At 49.2% G+C, this 17,643-nt stretch overlaps 1 protein-coding gene across 1 annotated transcript in view; it reads right to left on the bottom strand.

Moving 5' to 3' along the window:
- Nucleotides 1–974: 974 nt before the first annotated feature.
- LOC116966220 (antigen peptide transporter 2-like) overlaps nt 975–17,643 on the bottom strand; it is a 26,591-nt gene continuing 9,922 nt past the window's right edge. The window contains exons 5-9 of the mRNA XM_033012365.1: nt 14,660–14,848; nt 8,616–8,789; nt 6,544–6,703; nt 1,850–1,986; nt 975–1,193 (exon numbers count right to left, since the gene is read on the bottom strand). Of these exons, the coding sequence (XP_032868256.1) occupies nt 975–1,193; nt 1,850–1,986; nt 6,544–6,703; nt 8,616–8,789; nt 14,660–14,848 (879 nt within the window). The remainder of the gene's footprint in view (nt 1,194–1,849; nt 1,987–6,543; nt 6,704–8,615; nt 8,790–14,659; nt 14,849–17,643) is intronic.

The raw sequence follows: 17,643 nt of genomic DNA, 5'->3' as shown, positions 1-17,643 counted from the left end.
TCCATTCACTCGCTTTCCCCCCCCTCCCCCTCCTCCCCCTCACTATCTGCCCCCTCGCTATCCTCTCCCCATGCATGCCCCCCCGCCCACAATCTCCACCTGTACTCCTAGATCCCTCTGCTCGACAACACTACCCAGAGGCCTACCATACTCTGTAGGTTCTGCCCATGTTAGACATCCTAAAATGCAACACCTCACACTTCTCTGTATGAAATTCCACCAACCATTCCTCAACCCACCTGGCCAATCGATTCGGATCCTGCTCCAATCGTTCACAACCATCTTCACTATCTGCAAGAACCACTAACTTCCCCGCCCTCATTCTCCCTCATCTAACTCACTCCCCTCGTTGGCTCACTACCCTCTCTCTCTCCTCGGTCTGCACTGTCAACATCTCTCTCCTTCTCCCTTAAACTCTCCATGAAGATTGAGGAGGGATCTTATAGAAACTTACAAAATTCTTAAAGGGTTGGACAGGCTAGACGCAGGAAGATTGTTCCCGATGTTGGGGAAGTCCAGAATAAGGGGTCACAGTTTAAGGATCAGGGGGAAATCGTTTAGGACTGAGATGAGAAAACCATGTTTTACACAGAGAGTGGTGAATCTCTGGAATTCTCTGTCACAGAATGTAGTTGAGGCCAGTTCATTGGCTATATTTAAGAGGGAGTTAGATGTGGCCCTTGTGGCAAAAGGGATCAGGGGGTATGGAGAGAAGGCAGGTACAGGATACTGAGTTGGATGATCAGCCATGATCATATTGAATGACGAATGGTGCAGGCTCGAAGGGCCGAATGGCCTACTCCTGCACCTATTTTCTATGTATATGTCTATGTCCCTCATCTCTCTCTTCACTCTCTCCCTTCCACTCCAACTCCCCACCCTGTCCCTCCTTGTTTCCCCGCCCCACTCATTCTCTTCCTCCCTCATTGCCCCCCTTCTCCCCACCCTCACTCTCTCTCCCCGTGACCCTACCCCTACTCTCCCACGGCCGCTCCCTGCTCTCCGTTGGTGAACTGCCGCAGCACCATGCGGGAGTAGCAGCCGCCGAGCTTCATCAGCTGAGTGTGAGTGCCCCGTTCCACCACACGGCCGCCCTCCAACACCACGATCCTGTCCGCCCGCTGCACTGTCTTCAGCCGATGGGCGATCACCAGAGCTGCGGCCACCGGCTCACGGGCCAGGGCCCGCTGGATCTGCGGGGAAGCGGAGTTTAGTCAGAGCCTGCCTGCCCCGTACCCGCGGCCACCCCAACCCCACCGCCCGTGCAAATCCCACACCCGTCCGGCGCCGGCTCACATCGCCCCGGCCGCTGGTAGACACTGTCGCACTGGGAGGCGGGAATGGGGTTGGTGGGGGAAATAGCATGGGGGGGGGGGGGGGGATGATAGAGGAGGAGGGGGTGAGGGAGGTGAACAGTTTGATCAACTGGTTGTAAACGACTCTTCCATGTTAGATGTGAATTTACGGAATAACAACTACTTTTGATTGTGTTAATAATCTGTATGTTTATTATTCTATTTTGATTAAAAGTATTTGTATAATAAACATAAAAATAAAAAATGCACCCTCCCAGCTTCCACCTATTTACGTTGTTAGCCTCGCTCTAATTAATATATTCCTGTAAAGTCCAGCAGGAGAAGGGTTGTGGACGATGTCTGGGGTTGGGTAGTGGTGAGGGTGCGCGGGTGGGTGGGGGGATGTGTAGATGTGGGTGAGGGTGAGTGGGGCAAGTAGATGAGACAACAGCGTGACTGAGCTGATAGTGAGCGTTCGTTCCCCAGAGCTCAGCCCACATTGACGTGCACACGGTAACGGCACAGCGCGCTGTGGGCAGGCGGCAACTGCTCACCGATAACTCGGTGTGTGTGTCCAAGGAGCTGGTGGCCTCGTCCAGGACCAGAATCCGCGGCTGCCGGACCAGGGCACGGGCGATGGCGATCCGCTGCTTCTGTCCCGCTGAGATCTGCCCGCCGGCCTCGCCCACATCTGCTCAACCGAGAGACGCCGTTACTAACAACACAGCAAGTGTCCTCATGGACAGAGAGCGGTCACACGCACAGAGCGCGGTCCCCAGTGGAGGTCTATATATAAGGGATATGAGTGTCCTACCCCTTTACATCGGGGACCTGGGGGGGAGAGTGTTGCACAGGGCTGTGGTGTGAAATAAATATTTGACTTAGTGCGGGACTTGCCAACCGCCTGTAACTTCTGTGGTGAGGAAGATACTGTATTCCACGTGTATATGGAGTGTGAGAGGTTGCAGCCCCTGTACAAATATCCATGAATGCTGGTCACCGCGGGGGGTTGAGTGTATTGTAGATAAAGATGGCACTATTGCATTATAATGATTGCCTGATGTAAAGCGACTACTGAAAGTCTTCGTAACTTCTGCTACACTGTAAATTGCAAATACTGAATTAAGTCCTTGTTAAGAAGGACAAAAAAAGGAGCGCGTTCACGTGGACGGTGTGCGTGCCACAGACCTGAGGTCACACGACGCGCAAACCATGCAACTGCTGTGTCACAGCAGAGACGGCACCATCCCTAGAGCACAGGACCCTAGTAATGCCCACACTGGCACTATAGTGATCACACCCTAGTGATGCCCACACTGGCACTTTAGTGATCACACCCTGGTGATGCCCACACTGGCACTTTAGTGATCACACCCTGGTGATGCCCACACTGGCACTGTAGTGATCACACCCTAGTGATGCCCACACTGGCACTATAGTGATCACACTGTAGTGATGCCCACACTGGCACTGTAGTGATCACACCCCGGTAATGCCCACACTGGCACTATAGTGATCACACCCTAGTGATGCCCACACTGGCACTATAGTGATCACACCCTAGTGATGCCCACACTGGCACTGTAGTGATCACACCCTGGTGATGCCCACACTGGCACTATAGTGATCACACCCTGGTGATGCCCACACTGGCACTATAGTGATCACACCCTGGTGATGCCCACACTGGGACTATAGTGATCACACCCTGGTGATGCCCACACTGGCACTGTAGTGATCACACCCCGGTGATGCCCACACTGGCACTATAGTGATCACACCCTGGTGACTCCCACACTGGCACTATAGTGATCACACCGTAGTGATGCCCACACTGGCACTATAGTGATCACACCCTGGTGATGCCCACACTGGCACTGTAGTGATCACACCCCGGTGATGCCCACACTGGCACTATAGTGATCACACCCTGGTGACTCCCACACTGGCACTATAGTGATCACACCGTAGTGATGCCCACACTGGCACTATAGTGATCACACCCTGGTGATGCCCACACTGGCACTATAGTGATCACACCCCGGTAATGCCCACACTGGCACTATAGTGATCACACCCTAGTGATGCCCACACTGGCACTATAGTGATCACACCCTGGTGATGCCCACACTGGCACTATAGTGATCACACCCTGGTGATGCCCACACTGGCACTATAGTGATCACACCCTAGTGATGCCCACACTGGCACTATAGTGATCACACCCTAGTGATGCCCACACTGGCACTATAGTGATCACACCCTAGTGATGCCCACACTGGCACTATAGTGATCACACCCTGGTGATGCCCACACTGGCACTATAGTGATCACACCCTGGTGATGCCCACACTGGCACTATAGTGATCACACCCCGGTAATGCCCACACTGGCACTATAGTGATCACACCCTAGTGATGCCCACACTGGCACTATAGTGATCACACCCTGGTGAACTGCACACTGGCACTATAGTGATCACACCCTGGTGATGCCCACACTGGCACTATAGTGATCACACCCTGGTGAACTGCACACTGGCACTATAGTGATCACACCCTAGTGATGCCCACACTGGCACTATAGTGATCACACCCTAGTGATGCCCACACTGGCACTATAGTGATCACACCGTAGTGATGCCCACACTGGCACTATAGTGATCACACCGTAGTGATGCCCACACTGGCACTATAGTGATCACACCGTAGTGATGCCCACACTGGCACTATAGTGATCACACCCTGGTGATGCCCACACTGGCACTATAGTGATCACACCCTGGTGATGCCCACACTGGCACTATAGTGATCACACCCTGGTGATGCCCACACTGGCACTATAGTGATCACACCCTGGTGATGCCCACACTGGCACTATAGTGAACACACCCTGGTGATGCCCACACTGGCACTATAGTGATCACACCCTGGTGAACTGCACACTGGCACTATAGTGATCACACCCTAGTGATGCCCACACTGGCACTATAGTGATCACACCCTGGTGAACTGCACACTGGCACTATAGTGATCACACCCTAGTGATGCCCACACTGGCACTATAGTGATCACACCCTGGTGATGCCCACACTGGCACTATAGTGATCACACCCTGGTGATGCCCACACTGGCACTATAGTGATCACACCCTGGTGACTCCCACACTGGCACTATAGTGATCACACCGTAGTGATGCCCACACTGGCACTATAGTGATCACACCCTAGTGATGCCCACACTGGCACTATAGTGATCACACCCTGGTGATGCCCACACTGGCACTATAGTGATCAGACCCTGGTGATGCCCACACTGGCACTATAGTGATCACACCCTAGTGATGCCCACACTGGCACTATAGTGATCACACCCTAGTGATGCCCACACTGGCACTATAGTGATCACACCCTAGTGATGCCCACACTGGCACTATAGTGATCACACCCTGGTGATGCCCACACTGGCACTATAGTGATCACACCCTGGTGATGCCCACACTGGCACTATAGTGATCACACCCCGGTAATGCCCACACTGGCACTATAGTGATCACACCCTGGTAATGCCCACACTGGCACTATAGTGATCACACCCTAGTGATGCCCACACTGGCACTATAGTGATCACACCCTGGTGAACTGCACACTGGCACTATAGTGATCACACCCTGGTGATGCCCACACTGGCACTATAGTGATCACACCCTGGTGAACTGCACACTGGCACTATAGTGATCACACCCTAGTGATGCCCACACTGGCACTATAGTGATCACACCCTAGTGATGCCCACACTGGCACTATAGTGATCACACCGTAGTGATGCCCACACTGGCACTATAGTGATCACACCGTAGTGATGCCCACACTGGCACTATAGTGATCACACCGTAGTGATGCCCACACTGGCACTATAGTGATCACACCCTGGTGATGCCCACACTGGCACTATAGTGATCACACCCTGGTGATGCCCACACTGGCACTATAGTGATCACACCCTGGTGATGCCCACACTGGCACTATAGTGATCACACCCTGGTGATGCCCACACTGGCACTATAGTGAACACACCCTGGTGATGCCCACACTGGCACTATAGTGATCACACCCTGGTGAACTGCACACTGGCACTATAGTGATCACACCCTAGTGATGCCCACACTGGCACTATAGTGATCACACCCTGGTGAACTGCACACTGGCACTATAGTGATCACACCCTAGTGATGCCCACACTGGCACTATAGTGATCACACCCTGGTGATGCCCACACTGGCACTATAGTGATCACACCCTGGTGATGCCCACACTGGCACTATAGTGATCACACCCTGGTGATGCCCACACTGGCACTATAGTGATCACACCCTGGTGATGCCCACACTGGCACTATAGTGATCACACCCTAGTGATGCCCACACTGGCACTATAGTGATCACACCGTAGTGATGCCCACACTGGCACTATAGTGATCACACCCTGGTGATGCCCACACTGGCACTATAGTGATCACACCGTAGTGATGCCCACACTGGCACTATAGTGATCACACCGTAGTGATGCCCACACTGGCACTATAGTGATCACACCCCGGTGATGCCCACACTGGCACTGTAGTGATCACACCCTGGTGATGCCCACACTGGCACTATAGTGATCACACCCTAGTGATGCCCACACTGGCACTATAGTGATCACACCCTGGTGATGCCCACACTGGCACTATAGTGATCACACCCTGGTGATGCCCACACTGGCACTATAGTGATCACACCCTAGTGATGCCCACACTGGCACTATAGTGATCACACCCTGGTGAACTGCACACTGGGACTGTAGTGATCAGACGCTGGTGATTCCCACACTAGTATAGTGATCACACCCTGGTGAACGGCACACTAGGACTGTAGTGGTCAGACCCTGGTGATCCCTACACGAGTATAGTGATCAGACGCTGGTGAACTGCACACTGGGACTGTAGTGATCAGACGCTGGTGATTCCCACACTAGTAGAGTGATCAGATGTTGGTGAACTGCATACTATCACTACAGCGATCGCACACTAAGCCTATAGTGACTCCCACACTAGTATAGTGATCAGACCCTGGTGATCTAGATTACTGACTCCACCTGCCACTGTGGTGCCCCAGTGTGCCGATCCCTTGTAGCCGGCACTGGGCAGTGCCAGGGTGCCATGGTCAGGAGGGCTCCCTGCCCCCTCTCCCCGGAGCGCTGCGACTGTACCTGTGTCGAAGCCCTGGTCCATCCTCTCGATGAAGTCCCGTGCGCTGGCACTCTGGGCAGCAGCTGCCACGTCTGCCTGCGGGCAGTGATCCAGCCCGTAGCAGATGTTGTCCCGCACCGAAAGGGCAAAGAGTGTCGGCTCCTGACCCACGAGCGCCACCTGTGGAGAAGAGACAGCAGCTGCCTCAGGGAGCTGGCACCACATGGGCACAGTGTACACGTGGCATACGGGGGTGGCACTGAGTGTACACGTGTAGCATGGGGGCACTGAGAGTATCCGTGTAGCATGCGGCACAGTGTGTACACGTGTAGCATGGGGGCACTGAGTGTACACATGTAGCATGGGGGCACTGAGAGTATACGTGTAGCATGGGGCACAGTGTGTACACGTGTAGCATGGGGGCACTGAGTGTACACGTGTAGCATGGGGGCACAGTGTGTACACGTGTAGCATGGGGGCACTGAGTGTACATGTGTAGCATGGGGGCACTGATTGTACACGTGTAGCATGGGGGCACTGAGTGTACACGTGTCACATGGGGGCACAGTGTGTACACGTGTAGCATGGGGGCACTGAGTGTACACGTGTAGCATGGGGGCACTGATTGTACACGTGTAGCATGGGGGCACTGAGTGTACACGTGTCACATGGGGGCACAGTGTGTACGCATGGCACATGTGGTGGCACTGAGTGTAAACGTGGCAGATGGGGTGGCACTGAGTGTACACATGGCACCTGGGGCACAGTGTGTACACATGTCACACGGAGGAACGCCTTGTATATGTGTCACCCTAGGAGTGGCACTGAGAGTACACGTGTCACATGGGGGCACAGTGTGTACACATGTATCACAGGGGCACGCCTTGTATATGTGTCACACTGGGGGTGGCACTGAGTATACATGTGTCACATGGGCGCACATTATACACGTGTCACACACGGCGTGGCATCGAGTGTAGACGTGTCGTATGGGGGCACACAGTTCACACATGTCACATGGAGGATGGCACTGAGTTTGCACATATCACACGGGCACACTACATGTGTCACACATAGGGTGGCACTGAGTGTGGACACTTGCCACACAGGGTCACTGTGTACATGTATCACACGGGGGAATACTGTGTACATATATCACGCGGGGGGGGGGCACTGTGTGTACACGTATCATATGGGGAAACACTGTTAACACGTCACATGTTGGCTCTGAGTGCGCACATGTGTCACACAGGGGCACTGAATGTCTGCACGTCACAAGATGGCAGTGTGAACATGTATTTTATATATGAATGCATCTTCAAAATGCCTACAGTCTTTGGACACGGTCTACCACGGAGCACTGAGATTTGTTACTAATTTTAAAACCCTCACGCACCACTGCACTTTGTATGCTCAAGTTGGATGGTTTGCCCTGTCCACCCGCAGACTCCATCATTGGCATATCCTTATTTATAAGACTATCCTCGGTGTTCTTCCTTCATACCTGCAGAAGTATGTCATTCGAAAAAGCACAGGAACTTATCAGCTCCGCTCTGAGGACTTGTTCTTACTAACTGTACCTAAAGTCCGTACTGAACTAGGGAAAAGTGCATTTAGTTATGCTGCTGCCTTCGCATGGAACCAGCTGTAGAATGAACTGAAACTTAAGGAGCTGGTTTCTATAAACAGATTTAAATCCCTTCTTAATGATGTTGAAGCGGGCTCTTCTGTCTGTACATGCTTTGTTTGATGATGTTCTGACTGTGACTCTATTTATATGTTCTCTGTTGTTTTTAAATTATTGTCTGTAACTGTGGAACTGTGCTGCTGCCTGTCTTGGCCAGGACTCTCTTGTAAAAGAGATGTTTAATCTCAATGAGCCTTCTCCTGGTTAAATAAAGGTTAATTAAAAAAAAAAAATAAAAAAAATCACACATAGGTACAATACACTGTTCATTCACCCCCACTCATGTCCTGACCCACCCCTCGTTGACCACTGACCACCCCTTCACTGCCCTTTGACACCCCCCCCCATGACCACTCACTGTCCCAGTGTAACCCCCATGTGTCCTGACCCCCTGTGCCCCCTGACCTTGCTGTGGTAGTACTTGTGTTCGTACTCCCTGATGGGCCGCCCGTCCAGCAGGATGTGGCCGGACTGAGGCTCGTAGAAACGTTGCAGGAGGCTGACGCAGGTGGTCTTCCCCCCTCCTGAGGGTCCCACCAGGGCCGTCACCTCCCCGGCCCGCACCTCGAACGACACGTCCTGCAAACACAGAGGAAGAGTGAGCAATAGAACAAAGCCCCCACTCCCTGCGATGTTGCCAGCATCCCCCGTGCCCAAGGAGAGATGACCCTCTCTCCCTCCGCCACACCCTGCTCTCCCCATCCCCCTTCGCTCCCAACAGCCTTTCACCAGGAGCTGACCCATGGAACGGACCGGGGACTCTGGAGGTGGCCTGCGACACAGAGATCAGTGTGCAAATGGGAAGTGGAGTTATAATGGCTGGCAGCTGGGAGATCCAGCAGATCTGGGTGGTCCTGGAGCAAGTGTTCAGTGAAACTGGGTCACTTCAGTGAAATGGCCCTCTTTCCATTCTCACACTGACCTTCTACCCTGTGCCTCCTGCATTGCCATAGTGAGGCCACACACAAACCGAAGGAACAGCTCCTCATGTTCCACTTAGATAGCTTACAGCCCAACAGTACTTAATTCACCAATTTTTGGTAACTAAGCTGCAACATCCCACTGCCCTCCTTGCCCCACTCCATTTCCTTCCACATATATCTCTTCCTCTGCTTCACATTTTGTGCTTTTTATCTTTCTCCCATCTCTGGCCTGTGTCCACCCATCTGCCATCAATCGTCTCGCAGTCACCTATATCCACCTATCACTTACCAGGCTTTGTCCCACCAACTTCCCCTTCCAGCTTTCTCTCCCGTATTACAATTAGTCTGAGGAAGGGTGCAGGCCCGAAACATCACCGATACATATCCAGAGACTCTGCCTGACCCATTGAGATACTCCAGCACTTTAAAGGGCCTGTCCCACTTGGGCGTTATTTGGGTGTCATTTACGCAACACCATTTACGCGTCATGATGCACGAGGCGTTACGCGCGCAAGGCACGTGCTGAGACGTGGTGTCGTAGGCAGTGACGCACAGTTGCGAGCGGCGCCCCAGGATTTTGGAATTCTCAAAATCCTCGCATGCCACCTGTGTGATGCGCAAATGACGCCTAAGTGAGACAGGCCCTTAACGCATTGTCCTAAAGCAAGAGGGCCTATGCTCACGGTGAGAGGAGAGAATCATGAGTCAAACAGTGTTGAAACAGGCCCTTCGGCCCAACATGCCCATGCCGATCAACATGCCGGCCTACATGAGTGCCACCTGCCTGTGCTTGGCCCATATCCTTCTAAACCTCACATTCCTATTAAATCTTTCCCCCCTCACTTTAAACCTATGTCCACTTTCCACTGGTTCTCAATTCCCATAGTCTGGGTAAAAGACTATATATTTAGCCTACTCCCCCCATGATTGTATGCACCTCCATAATATCACCCCTCATCCTCCGGTGCTCCAAGGAATAAAGTCCTAACCCGCTAAACCTCTCCCTTTAACTCAGGCCCAATGTTCTATAGATTCAGGATCAGTTCCTGTGGATTGGAGGATAGCTAATGTTATCCCACTTTTCTTGAAAGGAACGAGAGAGAAAACAGGGAATTACAGACCAATTAGCCTGACTTCGGTGGTGGGAAAGATGCTGGAGAATAATTAAAGAGGAAATAATGGGGCATGTGGATAGCAGTAAAAGGATTAGTCCAAGTCACCATGGATTTATGAACGGAAATTCATGCTTGACTAATCTTCTGGATTTGTTTGAGGATGTGACAAGTAAAATGGATGAAGGGGTGCCAGTGGATGTAGTGTATCTAGACTTTCAGAAAGACTTTGATAAGGTCCCGCATGGGAGACTGGTGACTAAAATTAGAGCACATGGTATTGGGCGTAGGGTGTTGATGTGGATAGAAAATTGGTTGGCAGACCGGAAGCAATGAGTAGGAGTGAACGGGTCCTTTTCAGAATGGCAGGCAGTGGCGAGTGGAGTGCCGCAAGGCTCAATGTTGAGGTCGCAACTGTTTACCATATATATTAATGATTTGGAAGAGGGAATTAGGAGCAACACCAGCATGTTTGCGGATGACACAAAGCAGGGTGGCAGTGTGAACTGTGGAGAGGATGTTAGGAGGTTGCAGAGTGACCTGGACAGGTTGAGTGAGTGGGCAGATGGGTGGCAGATGCAGAATAATATAGATAAATGTGGGGTTATCCACTTTGGCGGCAAAAACTCAAGGGGGCAGATTATTATCTCAATGGGGTTAGGTTAGGTAAGGGGGAGGTACAGCGAGACCTGGGTGTCCTTGTACACCGGTCACTGAAAGTTGTCATGCAGGTGCAGCAGGCAGTGAAGAAAGCTAATGGAATGTTGGCCTTCATAACAAGAGGATTACAGTATAGGAGTAAAGAGGTTCTTCGACAGTTGTATAGGGCTCTGGTAAGACCACATCTGGAGTATTGTGTACAGTTTTGGTCTCCTAATTTGCTAAATGACATCCTTGTGATTGAGGCAGTGCAGCGTAGGTTCACGAGATTGATCCCTGGGATGGCAGGACTGACATATGAGGAAAGATTGAAAAGACAAGGCTTGTATTCACTGGAGTTTAGAAGGATGAGGGGGTTCTTACAGAAACATAAAATTACAAAGCTAGATGCAGGAAAAATTTTCCCAATATTGGGCGAGTCCAGAACCAGGGGTCACAGTCTTAGAATAAAGGGGAGGCCATTTAAGACTGAGGTGAGAACAAACGTTTTCACCCAGAGAGTTGTGAATTTGTGGAATTCCCTGCCACAGAGGGCAGTGGAGGCCAAGTTACTGGATGGATTTAAGAGATAGTTAGATATAGGTCTAGGGGCTAGTGGAGTCAAGGGATATGGGAGAAGGCAGGCACGGGTTATTGATTGGGGACGATCAGCGATGATCACAACGAATGGCAGTGCAGCTCAAAGGGCCGAATGGCCTCCTCCTGCCCCTATGTTCTATGTTTCTATGTTTCTATGCCCTCGAGTCCTGGCAACATCCTCATCAATATTCTTTGCACCCATTCCAGCTTAACAATATATTTCCTATACCAGGGTGAACAAAAGTGAACACAATACACCAAGTGCGGCCTCTCCTGTGTCTTACACAACTGTAACATAACCTCCCGACTTCCATACTTCATACTCTGACTGATGAAGGCCAATGTGCTGCAAGCCTTCTTGACCCCATCCTCTCTACCCGTATCACCAATTTCAAGGAACTATGTATCTGCACTTCCAGATCCCTCTGCTCTACAATGCTCCCAAAGCATCAACCAGTCACTGTGTAGGTCCTGCCCTAGTTAGACTTTCCATAAAGCAACACCTTACATGTATCACATAAAACATGATATGTCATTGGTATAGATGATAAACACCAATGCGGTGGCAAGTAAGAATGTCCTTGTTCCTTTGGTGGTACATGTTCATTAGTGATAGGAACAGAATGAGGCTATTCGGCCCACCAAGTCTACTCCCCCATTCAATCATGCCTGATCTATCTTTCCCTTTTCATCCCATTCTCCTGCCTTCACGCAATAAGCCCTGCCACCCATACTAATCAAGAATCCATCTCTGCTTTAAAAATATCCATTGATGGCCTCCACAGCCGTCTGTGGCAATGAATTCCACAGATTCACCGCCCTCTGACTGAAGTAATTCCTCCTCACCTCCTTCCTAAAGGAATATCATTTAATTCTGAGGCTATGACCTCTGGTCCTAGAATCAGCCATGAGTGGAAGCATCCTCTCCACATCCACTTTGTCCAAGCCTTTCATTATCCAGTACGTTTCTCTACGCAGGTACATGTGACTACTAAACGCGTGTGACTTTTCAAGCAGCTTCAGGTGTTTAACTCCAGGGTGCTACACAGTGGAAAGGTATGGTTATGGTGGAGATGTCCTTTCTTCAGCATTGACCCTGGGCTGACTGGGGTGTCCTGTGGGTTTACTGTCCACACCTGATCCCTGTGTGCATTGTTGCAATGTCACAAAATGTCCAGATTTAAACAAATCAAGTCTGTAATTTATCCCATCAGATAAAGCATAAAAAGAAGTTTAATTTGACACCAAATTCACTTTCATATCTTCAGTATTAAATAAGTTATGGCCATTTTCATATTCGGAAATTAGCATCTTGTTCCCTATTGCTTTTCCATTGACTGAACACAAAAGCTGTGATCGAGGACAGTCAAAAGCCCATAACTTTCTTAAAAAATAAGAGAACTGAAAGAAATGTTCAGATATTAAACATTGAAGCATTCTGAAACAAATATGAAACAATCTTACTTAGATAACTTGAAATTAAAGCACATAATTAGTTAGTTACCTAATTGTAGCTAATTACAAAATTCAATTACTAGATCTAAACATCACAGTGTTTTGCCTTCCATCACAGTGAGGAGGAGATTCACTGTGATTAATGTTTCTGTAAATTGAATTGTGTGTCTGTAGGAAATTGTCTTTGTTGGTATGGCTGTGGAAACGGAGTTCCGTTTGAGCCTCACTGAGGTTCAAATTACATGTAATAAATGGCATGACATGACATCTATCAATTTCTTAAAAATAGATGAACATTTTTAAATAGCCCTAGTGTCCAAATGACAGTCACACAAGAATTCACAATATAACATAATTTTTAAATCTCATTGTAATGAATTTATAGGCCAAATGGAAGGAATTTAGTGTTTAATACCTGCAAATTAATGGCCATTTAAATAATCTTGCGAGTGTTTTTTTCTGGAACGCGATCAATTGGAACGTTGCGGCTGCGGTGAATTGAAACCCCATATCGGCAGGAAAAATACTGCCGGTTCGCATGGGGAAATAAATTACCGTTTCGCAACTTAAAATGTGAATTAATGGCATCTTAAGAAACACTTTTATACATAAAAATAAACGACTATCTTTTACCTTTCCCCTACGTAAAATCCGTCCCCGTTGTCGGCGTTGACGGCTTTAGAAGCTGATTTTAAAACTACTCCAGCGCTGAACTTGTCGGGCAAATTAAAAAGAACGGCCGTCGGAACAATTGTTCAGCAAAAGCTTGCACGCCAACAAAACATATCCAGGACCAGGTCGGAGAAAACCGCGTTTTAACCCCGCCCCCCCCCCCCCCCCCCCCCCCCTCAAATGCGCAAATCGCGCACATGGCCAGTGGCAGAATTGCAGCGCTGCTGAAGGTAAGTATTTTAACATACCTATACATTGGGCACAAGCGGCGCACACACACACCAGTTTGCATTGATGGCGCCAAAGTAGAGATGGTTGAAAACTTCAAATTCCTATGGGGTGAATATCACCAACAACTTCTCCTGGACCACCCATATTGAAGTACCAACCAAGAAAGCACACCAATGCCTCTACATCCTTAGAAGGTTTAGGAAGTTTGGCATGTCCCCTACAACTCTCACCAACATGCACAAATGCACAATAGAAAGCATTTTAACAGGATGCATGACAGCTTGGTTTGGGAACGGCTCCATCCAAGACCTCAAGAAATTTCAGCGAAATCAGCCCAGACCATCACACAAACCAACCTCCCTTCCATTGACTCAATGTACACCTCACTCTGCCTTGACAAGGCCAGCAGCATAATCAAGGACAACTTGCACCCTGACGACTCTCTCTACTCCCCTCTCCCATCAGGCAAAAGGTATAGAAGTGTGAAAACGCACACCTCCAGATTCAGGATCAGTTTCTACCCAGCTGTGATCAGGCGACTAAATCATCCTACCGCATCCAGAGAGCAGCGCTGAACTACTATCTACCTCCTTGGTGACCCTCACTATTCTGGATTGGACTTTGCTGGCTTTACCTTGCACTAAACGTTGTACCCTTATCATGTATCTATACACTGTAAATGGGTCGAATGTAATCATGTATTGTCTTGCTGTTGACTGTTAACACGCAACAAAGGCTTTTCACTATGGAGGCCATTATTTCACTATACCTCGGTACACGTGACAATAAATAAACTAATTAACCATCGTGACATTACCTGTAAAACTGGGACGTCGGGCTTCGTTGGGTAGGAGAAAGTCACGTCCTTGAACTCCAGGTGACCCTGCAGAGATTCTGGCACCAATGTCCCATCAGTGCGAACACTGGGCTCACGGTCGAGGTATTCAAAGACTTTCTCCGCTGCTCCCGCAGAATGGGTCATTTCCGAGTACATGTGGATCAGAGTCTGTGCAGTGAGAAAGCAGCGCGGTGATCATGGGGGACACTGGAATACGGCAGCACCCACACAGACACACAGACCTCCCCAGCACTGAGTGGACCACTCTCACGTACACACACTCGCTCATACACACAGCCCCAACACTGAGTGGACCACACTCACTTACACACAGATACACACAGATACACTGACCTCCCCAGCACCGAGTGCACCACTCTCACTTACACACAGAACTCATCACAGTTTGGCAAAAAAATAAATCAGGGAAGGTAGTGCATCTGTGGATAACAAGGGAAATCAGGGATAGTATCAAAACTAAAGATGAAGCGTACAAATTAGCCAGAAAAAGCAGCCTACCAGAGGACTGGGAGAAATTCAGAGACCAGCAGAGGAGGACAAAGGGCTTAATTAGGAAAGGAAAAATAGATTACGAAAGAAAACTGGCAGGGAACATAAAAACTGACTGCAAAAGCTTTTATAGATATGTGAAGAGAAAAAGATTAGTTAAAACAAATGTAGGTCCCTTGCAGTCAGAAACAGGTGAATTGATCATGGGGTACAAGGACATGGCAGACCAATTGAATAACTACTTTGGTTCTGTCTTCACTAAGGAAGACATAAATAATCTGCCGGCAATAGCAGGGGACCGGGGGTCAAATGAGATGGAGGAACTGAGTGAAATCCAGGTTAGCGGGGAAGTGGTGTTAGGTAAATTGAATGGATTAAAGGCCGATAAATCCCCAGGGCCAGATAGGCTGCATCCCAGAGTACTTAAGGAAGTAGCCGCAGAAATAGTGGATGCATTAGGGATAATTTTTCAAAACTCTTTAGATTCTGGAGTAGTTCCTGAGGATTGGAGGGTAGCTAATGTAACACAACTTTTTTAAAAGGGAGGGAGAGAGAAAACGGGGAATTACAGACCAGTTAGTCTAACATCGGTAGTGGGGAAAAGGCTAGAATCAGTTATTAAAGATGGGATAACAGCACATTTGGAAAGTGGTGAAATCATTGGACAAAGTCAGCATGGATTTATAAAGGGTAAATCATGTCTGACGAATCTTATAGAATTTTTCGAGGATATAAATAGTAGAGTGGATAAGGGAGAACCAGTGGATGTGTTATATCTGGACTTTCAGAAGGCTTTCGACAAGGTCCCACATAAGAGATTAGTATACAAACTTAAAGCACATGGTATTGGCGGTTCAGTATTGATGTGGATAGAGAACTGGCTGGCAGACAGGAAGCAAAGAGTAGGAGTAAACGGGTCCTTTTCACAATGGCAGGCAGTGACTAGTGGGGTACCGCAAGGCTCAGTTCTGGGACCCCAGCTATTTACGATATATATTAATGATTTGGACGAGGGAATTGAATGCAACATCTCCAAGTTTGCGAATGACACGAAGCTGGGGGGCAGTGTTAGCTGTGAGGAGGATGCTAGGATGCTGCAAGGTGACTTGGATAGGCTGGGTGAGTGGGCAAATGCATGGCAGATGCAGTATAATGTGGATAAATGTGAGGTTATCCACTTTGGTGACAAAAACAGGAAAGTAGATTATTATCTGAATGGTGGCCGATTAGGAAAGGGGGAGATGCAACGAGACCTGGGTGTCATGGTACACCAGTCATTAAAAGTAGGCATGCAGGTGCATCAGGCAGTGAAGAAGGCGAATGGTATGTTAGCATTCATAGCAAAAGGATTTGAGTATAGGAGCAGGGAGGTTCTACTGCAGTTGTACAGGGTCTTGGTGAGACCGCACCTGGAGTACTGCGTACAGTTTTGGTCTCCTAATCTGAGGAAAGACTTCCTTGCCATAGAGGGAGTACAGAGAAGGTTCACCAGACTGATTCCTGTGATGTCAGGACTTTCATATGAAGAAAGACTGGATAGACTCGGTTTGTACTCGCTAGAATTTAGAAGATTGAGGGGGGATCTTATAGAAACTTACAAAATTCTTAAGGGGTTGGACAGGCTAGATGCAGGAAGATTGTTCCCGATGTTGGGGAAGTCCAGAACAAGGAGTCACAGTTTAAGGATAAGGGGGAAATCTTTTAGGACCGAGATGAGGAAAACATTTTTCACACAGAGAGTGGTGAATCTCTGGAATTCTCTCCCGCAGAAGGTAGTTGAGGCCAGTTCATTGGCTATATTTAAGAGGGAGTTAGATGTGGCCCTTGTGGCTAAAGGGATCAGGGGGTATGGAGAGAAGGCAGGTACAGGATACTGAGTTGGATGATCAGCCATGATCATATTGAATGGCTGTGCAGGCTCGAAGGGCCGAATGGCCTACTCCTGCACCTATTTTCTATGTTTCTATGTTTCTATACACACAGATACACTGACCTCCCCAGCACCGAGTGCACCACTCTCACGTACACACACTCACTCATACACACATACACACAGACCTCCCCGGCACTGAGTGGACCACTCTCACATACACACACTCACTCATACACACATACACAGACCTCCCCAGCACCGAGTACACCACACTCACATACACACACTTCACCGGGTGGAGCCGTCAGTGATGGCTGCCTCACCAACGGTCTGTCTGTCTTTTATTGTTATTTTTAGTGTTTTAAAAGTATGTGTTAATGTTCTCTGGTTTGTTTTATGTGGTGGGTGGGGGAGGGGATCAGAGGAAACTTATTTAAATCTCTTACCTTGCCAGAGATACGATTGTTTTCCGGATCGTATCTCCGGTCGCTCTGCGGCCTAACATCATGGAGCTGGCGGCCTTGCTCGAGACTTACTTTGAGCCCCACCGCGGGGCGTGGACTTACCATCAGAGCCTGCG

The sequence above is a fragment of the Amblyraja radiata genome, chromosome 36 (genome assembly GCF_010909765.2).
Source record: "Amblyraja radiata isolate CabotCenter1 chromosome 36, sAmbRad1.1.pri, whole genome shotgun sequence".
Classification (NCBI taxonomy): domain Eukaryota; kingdom Metazoa; phylum Chordata; class Chondrichthyes; order Rajiformes; family Rajidae; genus Amblyraja; species Amblyraja radiata.
This window is presented reverse-complemented; position numbering and strand designations above follow the sequence as displayed.